Below are 19,995 nucleotides of genomic sequence, written 5' to 3'. Positions count from 1 at the left end.
AAGCTGCATTTCTAATGCTAGATGTTACCAAGGCATTTGACAGGGTCCGGCACGCTGGCCTTCTTAATAAATTAATAAACCTTAATTTTAACCCAGATCTTATATTTTTACTTAAATCATACCTCCACCAAAGACACTTCAAAATCCGATTAAATAATAATACTGTATCAACTAAAAGAATCATTACAGCGGGAGTTCCCCAGGGAAGCATCCTGGGACCAATTCTCTATTTATTTTATACCATTGACTTCCCAGTAGATAAAAACGATTATAACAGTCTGACGGCCTTCTTTGCCGATGATACAGGCATTATCGTTAAGTCTAATTCATTACCCAACGCCATTAATAAATTACAAGAAAAAATCTGTAATTATGAAAACTGGTGCTCTAAATGGAAAATTGATATTAACGCCCAGAAATCTAATCTCCTCTTAATTAAAAAACCCAGAAACACAGTAATACAACAAAATCTTGCATTCTTCGATAATGATATACCAATAGTCGATAAAGCGACTTATTTAGGACTAACAATCAACAAAAATCTCAACTGGAATGACCACATAAACCATATCATAGCAAAAGCATATAGCATTTATAATAAACTCAAATGTCTTTTAAACCCACATTCTAAATTATCTCTTAAGAATAAAAAATTCATTTATATTACATATATTAGACCCATATTAACATATGCATCACCAGCCTGGTGCAATTTAAATAAAGCACAGGCAAAAAAGCTCAATGTATTCCAAAATAAAATGTTGCGTAGACTCTGCGGAGTCCCATATTTCATCAGAAACAATGCTATTCATAGAGACTTAAAATTAAAAACCTTAACCGAAACTATCACAGATATTAATATTAACTTCTTCAATAAAGCAATAAATTGCGATGTTGCGAACTACAATAAAAAATTTTCAAACTGAAATGTATATTGAGGATAGTAAAATTAGACCGATAGCGCACTTCCTCACGAGTGACGCAATTCTTTCAAATAATTTTAAAATTGCACAATTTAAACCCTGAAATCTAATTTTCTCCTTAATTTAATTGAATTAAAAAAGGCCTTTTTTAGGGCCTAAATTTATCTTCAAATTTTCCTAGTTCACTAATACACCACTATCAAAACTGGCGCTACAAAATAACTTGTACCCCGGAAATTCTAGCCCCGCCCAGATCCCAACTACTGGACCAATCAGATCTTAGCACCACCCCAATATGATCTTAATAGTTCTTTTGCTTAATCTTTTCCTTTCAAGATTCCACATCAAGACAGAAACATCTAAAGACCAACAAGTTGAAGATGAACAGGTAAAAGGCCCCTTCAGGGCCTAAAGGCCTCAGCCAAATCAAGGACGACGACGACTACTATTACCACTACTCAGTGTGTTATACATTTATTTTGTATTTTAATTTATTTTAAGTTGGTCACTCAGTTTCGTGACTGTATATTTTTCCGGGAAATAAAACTTTTATTTTTATCTTCTGATTGTTATGATGTTGTCTTTGGTTCCCGAAAATGTGAGAACGTTATATCTAGTTCCTACATATTTGAATAAATATTTTATATATATATATATATATATATATATATATATATATATATATATATATATATATATATATATATATATATATATATATATTCTTGAAAACTATGAAAATTCAGCAGGAACTGAATTTATTTTGCTATATTAATTTTAGCTTCCTCTTAAACTTTCACATGAACAAGTTAGAGGTACCGCCTAGTCTCCCCATTACCTACCAAGGTAGCAGAGAACCATGAATTACACGTCAAAAATACGTATATTTTACCTTTAAATTTTACAAAGCATTCGTAAAATTTATGTAAAGTTGAAACGTCGAATTATAGCAAAAAAAACGGTTCGAAAGCGTAAAATACATGTAAAAGTATACGTAAATAAATTCGTTTCTTTTAACAAATATTTTATCAGCCACATTTTACTAGTTAAAGGAACAGTTGCTAACGTAAAAGAATGCCACGTTTCAACAACAAATCTGGATCGAGATACCCAGATTACGTCACTTGTAGGCATCCTATTGCAAATGCTCTATGGCAATCGTAATTAACCCTTTCAAAGGCCGTGGGAAGTATACTTACCACTACTTTTAATTTAGGTTTCTAATAACTTCATAAGGATTTGTTAATAACTTTCTTGAAGTGCGTTTGAATAAAATTGAAAACCTTTTGTTAGTTTAAAAAAACGTATAAAATTTTTAAAATACATAATTCCTTTTGATGTTTGTAACATTTATACTTTTTTTTTATAAATAAAGAAAAATAAAAGTCAATATGTTCCTAATGGGTCATGTTAAATGTATTTACCACCAAAAGAATGGCGTTTTTATAAACTAAATGAGTTTTTTTTTTCTTATAGAAATTACTGTTCTTAAAACAATTTCAATTCCAAAAATACTTTAATTTACCTTTACTAGAAATAAATGGCCCATTACAGGGTTAAACTCCTTAAAGCCGCTAACACATCTGTTACCATTTTGTTATTTTTCCCTGTTTATTATTAATATTTCATTAAATATTTCTAACTAGTTAAAAACTTATATTTGCCAAGAGCGAAAGAGTCTAAATTCTTTAAAATCGATAACTATTTAGTAAAAAACTTACATTTACTGATATAGGTACGAATAATATAATTCATTCCGAGGAAATCAGTATGCAAAAAGAAATGATTGATTAGTTTTTTTCAATATTTCTGTTCATTAATCATTGCAATTTTTTTGTTATGGATAAAGTGACATTTAACCATATATGGCAGTACTTTTACTTTCGTTACTTGTACCGCCGGTACAAGTAAAAAGTATGTACTTTTACTTGTACTTCGTTACTTTTTAAATTTAGTACTTTTACTTGTACTTTCGTTACTTTTTTAGGGAAAAAGTACAAGTATTTGTAACGAAAATATCGAATGAAATCGTTACTTTTTTCTAAAACTTTGAAAAAAAAATATTTATGTTTTTTTTAATTTATAAAATTAATGTGCAATATATATGCATTAACAGCCAACTTCGTGTTTAAATACCTTCTGTTTAACTTATACTGCACATTCAATTACTTTTTACTAGCTCAAAGGTCACAAAGCTAACTGAAACCCCGTGTTTGCTTTGTTTACGCTTGTGCTTTTAAAACGCGTCTCTAAAGAGTAGAGCAATTTTAAATCAATGGTAATTTAAATAAATAAAAATAATAAACTAAAAATTAAAATCAATAGATAAAATTTCTTTTTCGTGCAAATCCATAAAAAGTTTGATATTAAAATTATATTTGATTTTAAAATTATATTATACGATTATATTATAAAATTATATTATAATATTCTTCCGAATTTAAAAATAAATTAATATCCATAACTTTCAAAATTAAAAATAATTAAATAAATAACAACAATTTCGCAAAATCATTAAAGAACATAAGAATATTATTCAATAAAAGTTTAGGTTACTTTGAATTTTCGATTTCCTAGGAATGTACTTTTAAGTCGTTACTTTTTTTGTTCAGTACTTGTACTTTTACTTGTACTTTTTACTCATTACTTTTTAAAATAAGAACTTTTTACTTCTTACACGTTACTTTTTTTAAAAATACTTGTACTTTTACTCGTTACTTTTTAAAAGTAACGTTGCCATATATGCATTTAACAGCTAGAAATAAGACATAACATCCTGCAGTGATAAATGTGTTGATAAAACGCGCGTAAAATGTATGACATAATGATTCTGAAGCTACAATTTCATTCATTTTGATAAGCGTGTGTAAAAACAGGGAAGTTGCTTTGATCAGTCGACTCGGGCACTTAAAATCATCTGTAAATCATATCTGAGATGGGATAAATCCCTTGTCAACAGATACTTTATAGCCACAGATCTTTTACATCATATTTAAATTATACACATTTGAGAAGGGAGTATTCCCTTGATTTGTCATTGACCACTGGAAAGTTTGACCTCATTATTGCTATCACTTCTATAAATTGACAGAGTTTATGTGTTATTGTTGGGAGAAAACACATAAATACAGTTTATGCAATTAACAGTTGATGATCTCTTTGCAATCTTTTAATGCGTGTGGAAAGTGTTCTGAATGTATATAAAAGGGTTGGTTTTTCACTCAATTTATCATAAGAATCCAGTCAGTAAAAATGACTAGTTTTAATTTTTTTTTCTGTATTCTAGGAATACTTTTTTGTCAAGTTTGTAAGTAATGAATATTCTTAATAATATTTTTATCTCTTTCTCAAAGTTATATTATACTCGTGTTTATTCGATATTTTATTTAACAATTTTTCCGAAACATATTTATGTAAAGGTTTTAAAACTATTAACCACTGCTATTAATATATTTATAGTAATGTAAAAAAAGAAAACAGTAGCATGGAATTAGCTCTTACCAGCTACCAGCTCAGCACCCAGAAAAAAATAAAATATCAGTAGAAAAATTTCTAAAACAACATTCTGAAAAACTCACCTTTCCAATTATTTAAAAACAATTATGTTGGAGAATTTCTAATTATATACTCTCTACTAATAATAAAATTTATTTGTTCAATTGTTTAACACCATAATTTATTTCATTAATTGTTTAGCAATTAAACAATTGTTTTGTCTAACTGTTAAGCTTAATTTACTTTATTTCAATTTAAGCTATTCTGCTATATTTAAACAGTTGTTTTAGTGTTGTTAAAATTTCTTTCACTTTAAACAATTTAAATCCAGAATCCTGCGAGAAATAGGTTACTTCTGGATACATTTATAATTTATTGTTATTTATATTTATAATACAATTTATTTGTAGAACAAATTTTTTTTTTAATCGTTAAACAATATAGTTTATTTGCTTAATCGTTTAACAATATAATTTATTTTTTCAATTGTTTAACAATGTAATTTATTTCATTAATTGTTTAACAATTAAACAATTGTTTTGTTTAAATGTTAAGCTCAATTTAATTTATTTCAATTTAAGCTATTCTAATATATTTAAACAGTTGTTTTAGTGTTTTTAAAGTTTCTTTCACGTTAAACAGTTTAAATCCAGAATCCCGCGAGAAATAGGTTTCTTCTAGACAAATATGTTTTGAAGGATAATACAATTTATTTGTAGAACAAAAAATTTTTTTTGTTTAATCGTTAAAGAATTTAATTTATTTGCTTAATCGTTTAACAATATAATTTATTTTTTCAATTGTTTAAAAATGTAATTTATTTCATTAATTGTTTAACAATTAAACAATTGTTTTGTTTAAATGTTAAGCTTAATTTAATTTATTTCAATTTAAGCTATTCTAATATATTTAAACAGTTGTTTTAGTGTTTTTAAAGTTTCTTTCACGTTAAACAGTTTAAATCCAGAATCCTGCGAGAAATAGGTTTCTTTTAGACAAATATGTTTTGAAGGATAATACAATTTTTTGTAGAACAAAAAAATTTTTTTGTTTAATCGTTAAACAATATAATTTATTTGCTTAATCGTTTAACAATATAATTTATTTTTTCAATTGTTTAACAATGTAATTTATTTCATTAATTGTTTAACAATTAAACAATTGTTTTGTTTAAATGTTAAGCTTAATTTAATTTATTTCAATTTAAGCTATTCTAATATATTTAAACAGTTGTTTTAGTGTTTTTAAAGTTTCTTTCACGTTAAACAGTTTAAATCCAGAATCCTGCGAGAAATAGTTTTCTTCTGGACAAATATGTTTTGAAGGATAATACAATTTATTTGTAGAACAAAAAAAAAATTTTTTTTAATCGTTAAACAATATAATTTATTTGCTTAATCGTTTAACAATATAATTTATTTGATTAACTGCTTAACAATTAAACAATTGTTTTGTCTAAATGTTAAGCTTAATTTAATTTGATTAAATTTTCCTGGTTTTTGCATTCTTAGTTTTTGCCGTTATCGCACATGTGTTATGATATTAAAATTTCAGAATTTCGGTAGCATTTATTTTAAATTATTTCTGCTAATTACATATAAAATATTTAAAGAAATTTCATAGGCTGAGAAACTACGTTGCGTTACTTTGTATGCGAATCTTTTATTCACTGTTTGCAAAATTTATATTATACTTTATGATTCTTCGTTTAATAATATTGATTAAAAACAATTTTATCCATTGCTATGGCTTAATAATTAAAACATGAATATAACGCGTCATGATGTTAAAAATTTTAAGTGATTCGTACTCACCTGGAAAAAACTAAAAACTGGTATCAATTTTGTTGTTACGTAGCTAAAACTATTTTGTTGCTAGCTTACACTAACAAATTAAAATTACTTATCATCTACCTTCGGATCTTCACATAATTATTATAAAAGAAGATGAAGTATTCTGGTAGTTATAAACATAATTATGAAGGCACCAATTATATCATGCGGATGGTAATGGTATCATTTCAGTATTATATTATTGTGGCCGTTTCAGATACATTTTAATTTAGATATGAAAGAGGTATATTTATCCTTCCTTCATATACTTATCACGAAGCAAATTTTATATTGGTATATAATCTATCTTAATTAAGTGATGAGTTTCATTTTTTTAAAATTCCATTTGCAGAACTTTCAAACATATACGCATTTTAATTTCTACCTACAGGCACATGACATATAGTGGTGATAATACAGTGTCTTACTTTCGGATAATACTTAGTGATAATACAGTTTCGTACTTTCTGTTCTGTTTGCTATTAACTATTTACTCTCAGATGTCTAATCTCAGCCACTATATTAAAGAAATTAGAATTTTATTTCAATTTAAATCCATTTGCTTTAGATAAATTTTTCAAAATTTCTTAAGACTCGGGGAAATTCGTTATATCTTTGAAACATTCTAACTACAAAAGCTATCAACTAACCGTGAAAACTTAGCGGTACTTAATAGAACTATTCAACTCTTTATTCAAAGCAGAACATGTCGAATTTTTAGCACGATATCCACTACATGACAACTACAAGTTAACCCTTTCCACTTCGAAGACACTTATAAGGCGACATTAAAAAATACCACAATAAACTTTAAATTTTTTATAGATTAATAATTAGCAAATTACTGCATTAAGGACTTAAAATGATTTAGCGCTTACGTTAGTTCAAACAGCATTTTTAAGCACTCGGCTTGCAAATTGTAAAAATCTCCCAAACTTAAGAGTTTACTAAAACCAAATATTTATGTTTTAGGTTTGGTCTATTCATCTTGCAAAGAAATAAATGGCTTAACAGGTGATATTTCGTATACCTATTTCGTCAGAGGCGCTAGCCTCTATCATAAATGCTGGTTTTTGAAAAATCCCGAAGAGAATGTGATTTTCATTCAACTTAATAATGTTAGTTTTCATAACAGGGTAAGTACTTATATAAATTCCATGTAATTAAACACATTCTCTTCTAATATAAATTTATACAATGATAATTCGCGAAAAAAAAAACTTCAAAAAAATGCGAAATAAAAAATGACGAGGGATAATGATTAATTTTAATGTTTTCCTAATTTATAAAAACTCACCCGAAGAAATTCATTTTCCTTCACCATAGTAGCATCAATCTACGTCCGATCGTAAGCACCACTGCTTCCTCGGTGGGCTCAGAATTCTAAGGGGAAGTTGAGACTCGTATTTAAATAAGAATTGAAGAAAAAATATTTATTAAATATTGAGTATTATTGTATTTATTTTGTTTGAGTATTCAATTTGTTTCGTATCAAAATTTCATAAAAATAATTCACTACGCATATATTACATTTTATTAATGCAGCATTTAATTAAGTTGCAGAAGCATAAATGCGAGACGAGAAATGGATGTGCTCCTTAGGACAGTGCTACGAGGTTTGGCTTTAATAGGATATGACATCAGTGCCTATACTAACTGCACGACATAAAGTCCAGCGCCTTTCCTTTCCTGGGCTCATGACTCATATTGGTTGGACCCTGGGTCAGATGGGTCACGATTTCAGCTGATAGGTGAGTTCGAGTGCAGTGGCGTACGCAGAATTTTTTCAAGGGGGTGTTAATAATTTTCTGAAACTACTAAAAGAAATTCGAGTATGTAATAAAGCACTATTATTTCCCTAATTTAGACAGCTAGACAATTTTGACTTTTTATTTAGACAGCATTGTTTAGTTAAATTTTGATTTGATTTTTTAAGATTAAGATCATCATGTAATATCTTCTTGCATGTAATATCTTCTGAAAAAGTCCAATGTCATATGGGTGGGAAGTAACACATTGAGGGCCACTTTTACATTTATCAGATTTTGTTATGCTAGAAACATTTTCTTCAACGGGAGTATCACATTTCTGTACAAAACTTATATTGGAATTAGATGCTGTCACCTCACTGATTTCAGATCGTGATTTTTTCTCAAAATGATTAAAAATTGTCAAATTCTTGCGATTTGACGTCCTAAAAATCAAGATCTGTGCCAATATATATATATATATATATATATATATATATATATATATATATATATATATATCAAGGTCAAGGAAACTGAGATGGGCACAGTCGGCCTTGGCCCTCTTAATGGGCTGTCGCGCCACTGAGTTAGTTATATATATATATATATATATATATATATATATATATTGGCACAGAAATATCCGCTACGCTACTATCTCAAAGTTTCGAGCTGGAATGAATAACTTAAACGAGCACAGTATCTCCAATGGTATTGTTACTGATTTCTTCACTAGTCGAAATAGTGGCGACGACGGGTTCGGCGATTGAATGGACTTTTTCTTAAGAAAAAAAAAACAGATTTAGCGACAAGCGGCAGAGATAACTCTTAGTCTGACTAACTAACTCCACTAGCTAATTATTCAAGTTTTATCAGAGTACCTATCCAGAGTTGAATATCTACTCCTTCATCGCAATAGAAAAATAAATTGGAGGATGGGAAGGGGGGTGCTCCGTTAACAGTAAGTTAAATCTCATAATGTACAACAGTTGAAAATCAAAATTCAAGCCTGGGTTATACATAACAATAAAAACGCAATTTGATACATAGTAATAGAAACAATTGAAGATAAAAGAAAATTATTTACACTATATACAAGTACTAACTCCACTGTACTGCGTTCCCCCTTTTATATAATTTTTCACTCCATCTCCAAAATTATCGAATTGTCTCAAAGACGACAGAACGTCTAGGATTCCAGAATCATCGCGTGAAGACCTCGCGAATGACGGCCAGTCTCGAAAACTATCGCGAATGGCAGGACAGAAAGGAACCAGTCGGCAACAGTATCACGTGAATTTGGTTTCAAAAGTACAACCCTATTATAGTAAATGTTTTCTCAGTATTCTGAGAAATACCGTGAGGAAAATAAAAGTAGGCATAAGGCAAATAAAAATATATAGTCTTAAAAAATAGCCCACATAATTTCTACTAAAATTTTTATTTTTTCCATTTTGTCTGAGCTCAAGGGGGTGTTTAGATCCCTAAACCCCTCCCTTGCGTACGCCACTGTTCGAGTGTGGCAAAGACCCCCCCCCCCCCCACGAAATCATAGACCCGAGTTGTTAACAATGAACCGTGCAATCTGGTTGTGGCTCCATATTAGTGTGGACTGCTTTTTCAATGCATGAACTTGGTCCTATGGTCCGATCATTGCCTGTCAATGGTAATGCTCACTTACTTGGAAACCACTTGCAGTTGTTCAAGGACTTCATGCACCCAAACAACGACGGAATATTTATGCGTGGCAATACGTTATGTCAATGGTTCTTAATTAATCACGACTAGTTTGAAGAACATTCTGAATAATTCCAGTAAATGTTTTGGTTACCTAAATTGCCCAACATGAATCCTATCGAACATTTATAGGATATAATCGAGAGACCAGTTCGTGCACAAAATCCTGTGCACCTGCAGCATTTTTGCAATTATGGGCATCCTGAGTATGCATGGATGGATATTCCTGCAAAAGACTTTCTACTATTTGTTCAGTTCATACCACGTCGAGTTTCTACACTTCCTAGAGCTAGAGGTGATCCGACATGATATTTAAGTGTATTCCATGAATTTTGTCACCTCAGTGTATAAAGGGCTTGAACACAGAAAAAAAAAACTCATCATGCCACTGATTTGTTAGTGTTAGTAAATTAATCAGTATTTTTAAATTTTAAGGATTCTGTAGCATACATTAAATTATGTTTTTATTTGTTGAGTATTATTTAATGTTTACAGCCTGCTTCAGGTGGTGTTTTAACAATAAAATTTTTGTCAGAAAACAAAGATTTTAATGTGTCTTCTCAATCTCAACTTCGCAATTTTACAACCACGTCTTCTGTTGTTGAAATCCATTTCAAAGTGAATTCAGGTCGATTTGCCGATGGGATGAAAACAGGTTTCTCATTAGATTTCAATCATAGTAGGTATTATTTTTTTTCCTATTGATGATTTAGAATAATTTAATTAATAAATTCATTTCTCTAACAATTGTTTTCTTCACCTCTATCATTGTTCTCAAACCCATTGATATCGGACTTATTGCGATAAAATAAATAACCCATTGATATCGACTATTACAATATTAGTTATCCAAAATTTCATCTCGCATGAAGAGTAGCAACATCGAGGCCATTATTTGAGACTTCAAGGTCAAAGAGGATAAGGTCGAGACTGCGACACATTTGTCTCGCTTCCTGTATAATGTATCAAGAACATCCCTTTCTGGCTTAACAGTCTCACAGAAACTTAATGCAGGTGGCATGTAGTCTGCGTCTCTTGGACTGTGAAACACAAAAAGAACCATCTATCACGGTGCCGAGAACACCAGTCTTGGACAGAGGATGAATGGAGGCGGGTTCTTTTGAGTGGTGAGTTGAGATTCAGTCAGGACAGTGACTCAAGACACGTTCTCATCTCTCTAGAATCCAGGAGTCGATATCAACCCTCAAACAGTGTCGAAAAGGAACACTAACTTCGAGGTGGTTTGATAGTCTTGATACAACTATTGATACTACTTTAGTATGTATCATGTTAATTAGAGTTAAAAGCTATGACTCATATTAAAGTTAAATTAAATTTTAATGATTAAAAATATCTTGAACACAATTAAACAACATTCTAGAACACAAGTGGGGGAGACACTAAGATTACTCACCAGGGCGTCATATCTAAACCTAGTCACCTTCTAACACTCAGGCACTGCTTCAACTGATTCCTAAATGGGTGCTCTCCCTACAGCAAGAGGGAACTTCGCCAAACTAACCCTTTGGCTCACTTTATCGATGTTTTTGGCGCACTTACTATTTTGGGACTCCTTGCTCTACATCTGTCTTGGTAAGCATAATGGCAGACAAGCATATTAATGTTCATGTTTTCGGTATAAGGTATTCTGATAGGTCAGCGGTGCCGGGACGAGATTTCTGCACCCTGTGTGACACTTTTCTGTGGAACATATGGATCAATTTTCGTCTTTACGGACGATTAACGCCTATTCAGATAAAACTCAGTGGTGAACGAATACCTCCAATCGGTGGATATTTAACGCGTAGAGCAGTGTTTCTCAACCACTATGCCGCGGCCCTTTTGTGTGCCGCAAAATTCTTAAAATGTGCCGCCAAATATTAGAAATGATGAAATAAAAATTATAATGCTTTTTTTTATTATGAGTAAAGCTTAAATTAAAGAAAAGTGTATAGATATATACATACTTTTTATAATTTTTCCACGCTTTAAACGCGTGAACATGTTTGTCGGCGATTGTATTGTCTCTGACAATCTTAAAATAAGATGGAAGTGTTTAAATTGTATATGACGCACAATTTTAAAAAATGTTGTAAGAGCTAATCATTAAAGTAAGCTATGCAATTAATAAACAAATTAGTAAAGGGTAACTAAAAAAACAAATATATAAAAAACAAATTAACAAAGGATAACTAACAAAAATTCATCTAACAATTAATAATTAGCAAAAAAAATAGTTAATAAGAAATCACAAAAAATAACAGTTAATAATTATAGAAAACAAGCTAACAATTAATAACTAGCAAAAAAATAAATAACTGTTACTAACTAATAAAAAATTGGTCGAAAGAAATAATTAATCCTTTTTGTTGGTCGAGAAAAATTATTAATCCCCATTGTGCTTTTGTAGTACATATTATTTTATTTCACATTCATAATTATTATCACAATTTATTTAACACAGTGTAAAATAGGTAATTAAACAACTTCTAATCTAATTTTTTTCATTGTGTGCCGTAAAATTTCGAAATCGCTAAAAGTGTGCCGCAACAAAAAAAAAAGGTTGAGAATCACTGGCGCAGAGTGACATGCGATATCCCCGGATTTTAATCCCAACGGACACGCATTGGACAACCTAGGGGCTCAATTGAAACTCAAAAACCAGAAGAAAACATCTTTGCTGAAACAACACTGCACGCTTAAATTAATATAATACTATTTACTTATTTTTCACTACAAAAAAAAATATTGACTGCAATCGAAGAATAAACACATAATACAGTATAAGGCAAAACTTCAAGGCCAGCGAAAAAATTTTAGGAAAATGAATATAAAAAGAGTTTAAATATTCATATATAATTAATTTTTAAGGTGTTTCAAAAAATGAGCAACAAATGAGTTTTGTAATTACAAAGTTATCAAAAAAGTAGTCTTTCCAAGTTATTATTTCAATTAAAGTAAAAACTTTTTCGCTAACATAAAATGTAGCTCACAAAATATTTAGAAGCTTAAATTAGAGCAATTTTTCCGAATTACTTCAAATGTTCTGTAACTAGTTTTTGACTAAGTTCGGTGTCTCTTTCATACATTTCGTCGACGATTGTAGATTTCAACTCTAATAATGATGTAAAATGCCTTCCATTTGCATTAACTTTTCATACTAAGTCAACCCATAGGTTCTATATTGGGTTGAGACAACACCTCCTAGAATAAGGAAGGCCTCAGCACGGATCAATTTAGTAGTCCGATGTGACAAAGTTAACTGCGCAGTTGATGAAAAATAAGAAAGATGTCATTACGTTCGGGATACTAGGCTGCGCAGTATTTGAAAATACGAAATATGTCATTACGTTTGAACTACTAAAGGATACTTATGGTAACCTGTGCAAAGGCCTACTCTTTTCTAGGAGGTGTTGGTTGAGATCTGGATATTTAGCTGGTGAATTCAAAAAGTATTGGCTTGAAACCAAATTTTTGTATTGTTACTTAAAAGAATAGTTACCTTGCTGTAATATCCAGTTCTTTCCCGTAACTATAATTTTACATTTGGTTTTGCCCATAATTTTTTTCAAAAATAGTTCTGACTATCCTAATAAATTATAAATAATATAAAAGCTAAATATTCCTTCAACAGCCCATTGTTAGCCGAGGGATAACGGCTTTAGCATTAAAGGAGTAATGTGGTCAGTATTGCGCACAAACAACCTTTACTTTCCAGACAAGCTGATACCCATCGGTCTTCAAGCAGCCACTGAAAACTGTATAGGAGTTCTTTACAAGACGGTTCAGTGGCATACACACTGAGGTATCGCGGATCTTTATCATTAATGTAAATATTTATATTAAGATCTAATGTCTGAGTACAGTATTTTTTTTTTCAAAGCTAAAGTGGCAACCGAAGGAAATAATCACTTGATATAAGCAAATATATGCCACCACTTTTTTTTTACATAGCTGTTTTGCATACCCGGACCAAATTTTCTGACAAGGCATTAAAGGGTTAAAATCATTTATTGGAGTCGAGTTTACTTAATTTATTTTTTCTTATTTTATCCATAAACCAAAACCTGGAACACAAACTATAGTTTGTCTATGTAAATAACTCCCCTAGTCATTCGTCAGGAGTAGTGGCGTTGACTATTGTGATGAGGTTTAACTATTTCAGGTAGAGGTATTGGATCATTATTTAAGACATGTTTTAGTTCGGTTCCGCGAGAGAGAATCAGTGGAGCTATTTCTTGTTTCCATAGTAGCAGACGGCCATAGGCTTTGTGGCTAGGGGAGTTCTTTCTATGGACAAACTATAGAGTGTTCTTTCAGACTAGATTCAGTTGTTAAAAAAGTTAATGGTCCAGATTAATGCCATATTCTATATAACGTTGTCACTTTCTTAATTTCCTTTCATTTGATTTAAATTATTATAATTTTCAGACTGCAACAGGATACTGACTGAGCTTTATGGCAGTATAAACACTCCAAATTATCCAAGGTACAGAGGTGTAAAGACAGCAGAATGCATTTATGAAATAAGATTGAGACCAGGATATCTGGTCAATATTACTTTTCACGATGTAGAAATAGGTTACGGTGATAATGATGACTGTAATATAGATTATTTACAGGTGAGATTCTTTTTTTTCCCAAATCACTAAAGAACCGGTACTCTTTGAAGTAATGCGTCTCTAAAGAACCGGTACTCTTTAAAGTAATGCGTCTCTAAAGAACCGATAATGATTAAAAATAACGTTTAATTTTTAACTTAACTAGAGAAAATGGGGATTTTGTGTATTCTATGGTTAATTTGACATCTTTCAGATTTATGCATCATCACGTAAGCTCTACAACGCAAATTTCGAAGTAACTGCGCATGCTCGCGTATTTTCCTGATCCTTATCTTTACGTTATTTGGAGGAGAATAGCGTTATACAACTACAAGCACGAAGGCTTTGTAAACGCTTGAAGATTGTAGCTCAACACAGTGTTGTTTATAGCTGTTGTGAAATTGGTAAAAGATACGTATAAAATTTTAAAAAAGTCAACATTCCATTAAATTTGTTTCAATTTTAGTTAAAATATAGGGAAAAATTATATTACAATGAGCCCCTTAGTGCCCCAAAAAATGCATCCATAATTTTGCGGTTTGGCTGTGTGTTTAGTCACATACAGTGTGCGTGTGTGTGTTCAGTCACACAATAATAATAAATAAGGCAAAAACTATAGAGATATAGTATACAAAACTACTGTATACAAAAACTATTTAAAAGCTATAGAGTCATTTGAGAGCAAAAATATAAGCTTTTATGTATATCTAGAGAACACAAGGTACCTTCAGAAAATTTTATAGTTTCCTATCGCTTTCCTTTTAAAGTGAAATATTTAACATATTCTACGTGCCTCTTCATATTTTAAAAGGTACATGATGGATGCGATGAGTGACAAATCACGGCCCTGGTGGCTAATAGCCAATACATACTACATACCTGCAAACTTTTCCGGAAGATTTTATTTTCATATTTAAAGTGGTAGCAATACTCATGTTATTCCAATTAACTTTTTGAATTATAATGATAATTATAAATGAGTTTGACCACCACTACATATAAATAATTACAACAAATATATGAAAGCATAATAATCCTTGCACAAGCAAAGACCGCTTGTCAAAATTTAAATATATTTTTGAGTCAGATTGTTTTTCGTTCATTGTTTTACAACCACTCTGAAAATCCATATTTGGAAAGAGTAAAGGTTGGCAGGTATGCATACTACATACCTGACAACTTTTAATCCCTTCCATTATGATTTTTCCCAGTGGTAGTAACATGGAATTAAAATTTCGATTGTAAGCAGAAAAATACGTTGCATTTGAAGAAGCATCAGCTGGCAACCATGATATCGACGCATATTAATATATATGCTTAATTTTTTTAAGAATAGTGGTGATCAAAATCATTTAAAAATAAAGTTTATAAATGAAAATATAGTATATATTTACTACCATTTTAAATATAAAAATAAAATTTTACGCCAAATGCGTAAAAGTTGGCAGGTATGATACTAGGACTAGGTTTGTGGTTAGGCTCTTAAAATGTTTTCTGAAAGCTTTAGTCCGAAATTATCTACCACTCTAAAAGATATTTTTTAAGCAATTGTTGTTGCTGGCAATCCTACATACTGATATATTGGTAAAACTTTGGATTCTTGTTATTTAACAGTTTTGCTTTTAATTGACTAAATATTTTCTCCTCCAGGATATCAAACACTCTCTTTTTATGGTAGGGGTCGAGCTCCATCTTGTAGAAATAACCCCTTGTCTTTAAAAATTGTAGGGCGGGAATGTTAAATGTCTGGGTAGCTACTCAATAACATAGACGTGCATAAAAGGACTTGGGAGCTCCAATTGATCACTGATTCAGTTTAATATCTATATTTTTGATTGCATTTTATTTACTGAGATCAACAGCAATGGTATAGCCTTTATCCAATTCTAGATTCGTGATGGTAACACAGAAAAAAGCCCTCTAATTGCCGAGATTTGCGGAAGTATGGAGTCATATTCTGTCAAGTCAACTAGCAATCACTTATGGATGAAGCTCAAAGCTGGTTTTGTTCTAAATAGAGGATTTTATGCAAATTACACAGCAGTAGCAATTGGTAAGATAAATAATTTTAGGTTTTCTTTTAAAGGGTACTATTTTAAGATTTATTAAATTATTTATTTTTATTATTATTGATCTTAACTTTGAAACGTACCTCGTTTTTTTCTCCTTTCATCAAACGTTAGTATTGCTTTGATGTCATTTTTGTATTACATTACAAAACCTTCAAACGTAAACTAAACTAGAATTTTTTTTTTTGTAATCTAATTCTGTTACAATCGATTAAGATTCTGTTCAAGTAGTGGACTTAAGGAAGTAACCTACGTCTATTAACGTTTTCATTTTGAAGGTCTCATGTAGACTTAAATTGTTACCGCATATTATTGAAAAATTTAATAATCTGCTTGTGTTAAAAATAAGTTGATCTCGTGTCTTGGTATTGACTTTACTTAACAGAGGTATTCGGAGTAAAGAGGTTCGGAATATCGAGGACCTACTGCAATCTAAAAATTAATGTCATTCCTAAATTAAAACCTTACAGAAAGTTCAACCTACAATATTTTAATTTGAATAACTGACGCTAATTGCTCCTGTATTATTTCTTTTTTTAATGGTTCCTGAATTTTGAGTTTCGAGCTTAAACTCTAAGGTCATTAGAGACACACTTAACTCAGAAGTTCATTTTAAGAGTATTGAATTTAATGTCTAGAATAAAGATAAATAATTTTTTCTAGCTGCCCACCAAACAGAACGTGTTTTTCATAATATTGAATAGATATAGATAGTGTCCAATTTATTCTCTCTTACAGTTTCCAGCAAAAAGCTCATAGCGTAGGAAAAATTATTTTGATTTTTATTTATATCAAAATGAACAACAATGAGTATTATTACACCTTTCAGAATTTGTACAAGTTTCAGCTTTCTTACCCCATGTTTTCCGACTAATGCTCCGAATTGGTTCAAATGTGTGTATTTAATTAATTCGTATTCAAAAGTATATGTTTCCTTATGCAAAATAACCTATACCTTTAAGATGACCCCTCAAAGTTTGTTTCGGTGCCGTGGGGTTGGTCACTCCCCACTAATAAGGGGTTGGATATTTTTACGGATGGTTCAAGTGTGGAGTTCGCCGAAGAGACCGATAATGGAAGTAGGATAGAGCACAAGACCGGCTATGGAATTATCATCAAGAGAGATGGGATAATCATTAAGGTGGACTCCATTAGACTTTCCAACAACTGCAGTATTTTTATGGCTGAGCTGATGGCAATTAAAAGTGCATTTGATTGGCTGGCTATAAGTGACTACCCGGACGCCACTCTTTTCACTGATTCGCTGTCATCGTTGCAAGCCCTAAGTGACCCAACTCCAAATAAAGGTCTGGTTTCTTAGGACAAGCGCCTTATCTGGGCGTCAGCGGTACGTCAACGTCCAGTTGGCGCCAACAAAATACTGGTTTGTTAGCTCAAGGCTTGGTTTCTTAGAACTAGCGCCGTATTTGCGCGTCAGCGGAAAGTTGACGTAGAGCTGACGCCAAAAAATACTTTTTTGTTAGCTCAGCATGAGCAGTCGGTCAAACGCAGACATTATCTCTCATTGCGCATGCGTTAATAACGTAAACAAATATTTATTTTGAATTTGTATTGATTTTGTTATTGTCGACCAGTGTTTAAGAGAACAAATAATGACTTCGTCTAAGAAAAAACACATTATAGCTGAGCTAAATGAAGAGTGCTATGTTTAATGAAGAAGCTATGTTTAATGTCAAAATTAAAATCTTGGCTGATTTCAATGTGCTGTTGGATGTTGTCCGCCATTGCTTCTGTGGTTAACGTCACGTTGTAATCCAACTGCAGTTGAGTTGGACGGCACTTGTAGTTCAAGATGAGCGTTCGAGGACGTATACTATCAAACTCACAAATGGCCCAATCAGAGGTTAACGCTGATTTCCAGCTGACGGCGTCCTGTCCTAAGAAACCAGGCCTTAACAGAAAATACTAAACAACTATGGAGGCTAAACATTACATGTAACTGAGTCAGGGCTCACATTGGTATCCTAGGCAACGAGGAGGCGGATCAGGCAGCCAAGGAAGCCGTCAATCTCAGCCAAATCAATTTAGAGGTCCCAAGTTCCAAGGTCCAGATCAAAACAATCATCAAATCCACCAACCTAAATAGATGGAAATCAGAGTGGCAGAGCTCCGAGAGAGGTCGACAAACTTATATTTTTTAAAAGACCCTTCCACCAAACGACTACAGGCCAACTTTTACCTAAACCAATTACTTACTGGACACAGGGTGTTAGGAGAATACCAAAATAGACTTTTCAATAAAAACCCAAACTGTACATACTGTGGGGACAATCAAACAATCGAACACTTGATCATGAGCTGTCCACATTTCCAGACACTCCGTAGAAAACATCTTGCAGGACAAAATTTGCACCAATGCTAAGTTGGTCTGTAGGAACATTGTAAAAAAAATTATAAAGGCAACATTGGAGGACATTCTGAACCACATTTAACACTACTCGGAGCCTGCGAAGACTATTGCTGGTGTCTTGTGTTTTTATCTACCATCATTTTAAACTTCTCTAGGATTTAACTTGTATTGTTTTTATCAACTTTTAATTTAACAAGTATTGTTTTTATAAATCTTTAACTGATTGTTTTGATTCTTAACTTGTTTTGCTTTTTAACCTTTATACCAAATTTTAATTTCTAATATTTTATCATTGTTTTGCATGCTTCTGTAAAGTTTTAACATTTATTGGTTTTGGGGTGATTTTGTTTTTTAACCTTTTTACTACTTTACTATTTTAATTGGTTTACGCTTGTTTTATAGAATTGTATTGAACATTATTTTAGATATTCTGATTTTTATACTCACTGTTGATGTAACTTTTAGAGATTTACGTATTTTTAATGTATGTTTTGTGTGTGTATCTACTCTCGTATGCCCTTATATAGAGCGGGGCGAGATACAAATAAACTCATACCTTTAACCCTTTTGAAGGCCGTGGTAAGTATACTTACCACCACGTTTTACCACTTTTAATTTAGGTTTCCATTTTTCATTAACTTCAGCTTTCTTGAAGTGAGTTTGAATAAAATTGGTAACCATTTGTCACTTTTAGAAAAACGTATAAAAGTTATAAAATGCATAATTCCTTTTGAAGTTTGTCGCATTTAAGGAATTTATTTTATAAATAAAGAAAAATAAAAGTCAGTAAGTTCCTAATAGGTCATGTTAAATATATTTACCACCAAAAAAATGGCATTTTTATAAACTAAATGAGTTTTTTTTTATATATCAATTACTGTTCTTATAACAATTTCAATTCCATAAATACTTTAATTTACCTTTACTAGAAATAAAGGGCCCGTTAAAGGGTTAAGATGAGAGAATCTTTGAAACTGCTCATTATTTTAGCAAAAAGTTTGAGCCATATTGTCTTTGTACCAATTATGGACTCTGCTTATGTGAAGGAGCATCATCTTTCTGATATCAAATAGTCTGAGTTTATAGTTTTTTTAGACTCCCCAAATATACTTATCCTAAAATTTCGTCTTTACAGATTTCAGAACACATTTATAATGAAAACCAACAGAAGTTTAACCCTCTCTTCCCAAAACACTTTTTGAAGAACTTTTATTAA

General features: G+C 31.2%; 1 protein-coding gene across 2 annotated transcripts in view; it reads left to right on the top strand.

The window, feature by feature from the left end:
• Nucleotides 1-4,072: 4,072 nt before the first annotated feature.
• The window catches only part of LOC147803401 (uncharacterized), a 28,528-nt gene continuing 12,605 nt past the window's right edge, over nucleotides 4,073-19,995 (top strand). For both annotated transcript variants that reach the window (XM_087151071.1, XM_087151070.1), the window contains exons 1-5: nucleotides 4,073-4,230; nucleotides 7,223-7,386; nucleotides 10,234-10,417; nucleotides 14,170-14,360; nucleotides 16,230-16,392. In XM_087151071.1, coding sequence (XP_087007197.1) covers nucleotides 4,176-4,230; nucleotides 7,223-7,386; nucleotides 10,234-10,417; nucleotides 14,170-14,360; nucleotides 16,230-16,392 — 757 coding nt within the window. In that variant the 5' untranslated portion in view covers nucleotides 4,073-4,175. The remainder of the gene's footprint in view (nucleotides 4,231-7,222; nucleotides 7,387-10,233; nucleotides 10,418-14,169; nucleotides 14,361-16,229; nucleotides 16,393-19,995) is intronic.

Source organism: Parasteatoda tepidariorum, chromosome 9 (genome assembly GCF_982258835.1).
Source record: "Parasteatoda tepidariorum strain Cologne lab strain chromosome 9, Ptep-v5.0, whole genome shotgun sequence".
In the NCBI taxonomy this organism is placed as follows: domain Eukaryota; kingdom Metazoa; phylum Arthropoda; class Arachnida; order Araneae; family Theridiidae; genus Parasteatoda; species Parasteatoda tepidariorum.
Note: the sequence above shows the minus strand (reverse complement) of the source record. Positions and strands in the feature narration are given on the sequence as shown.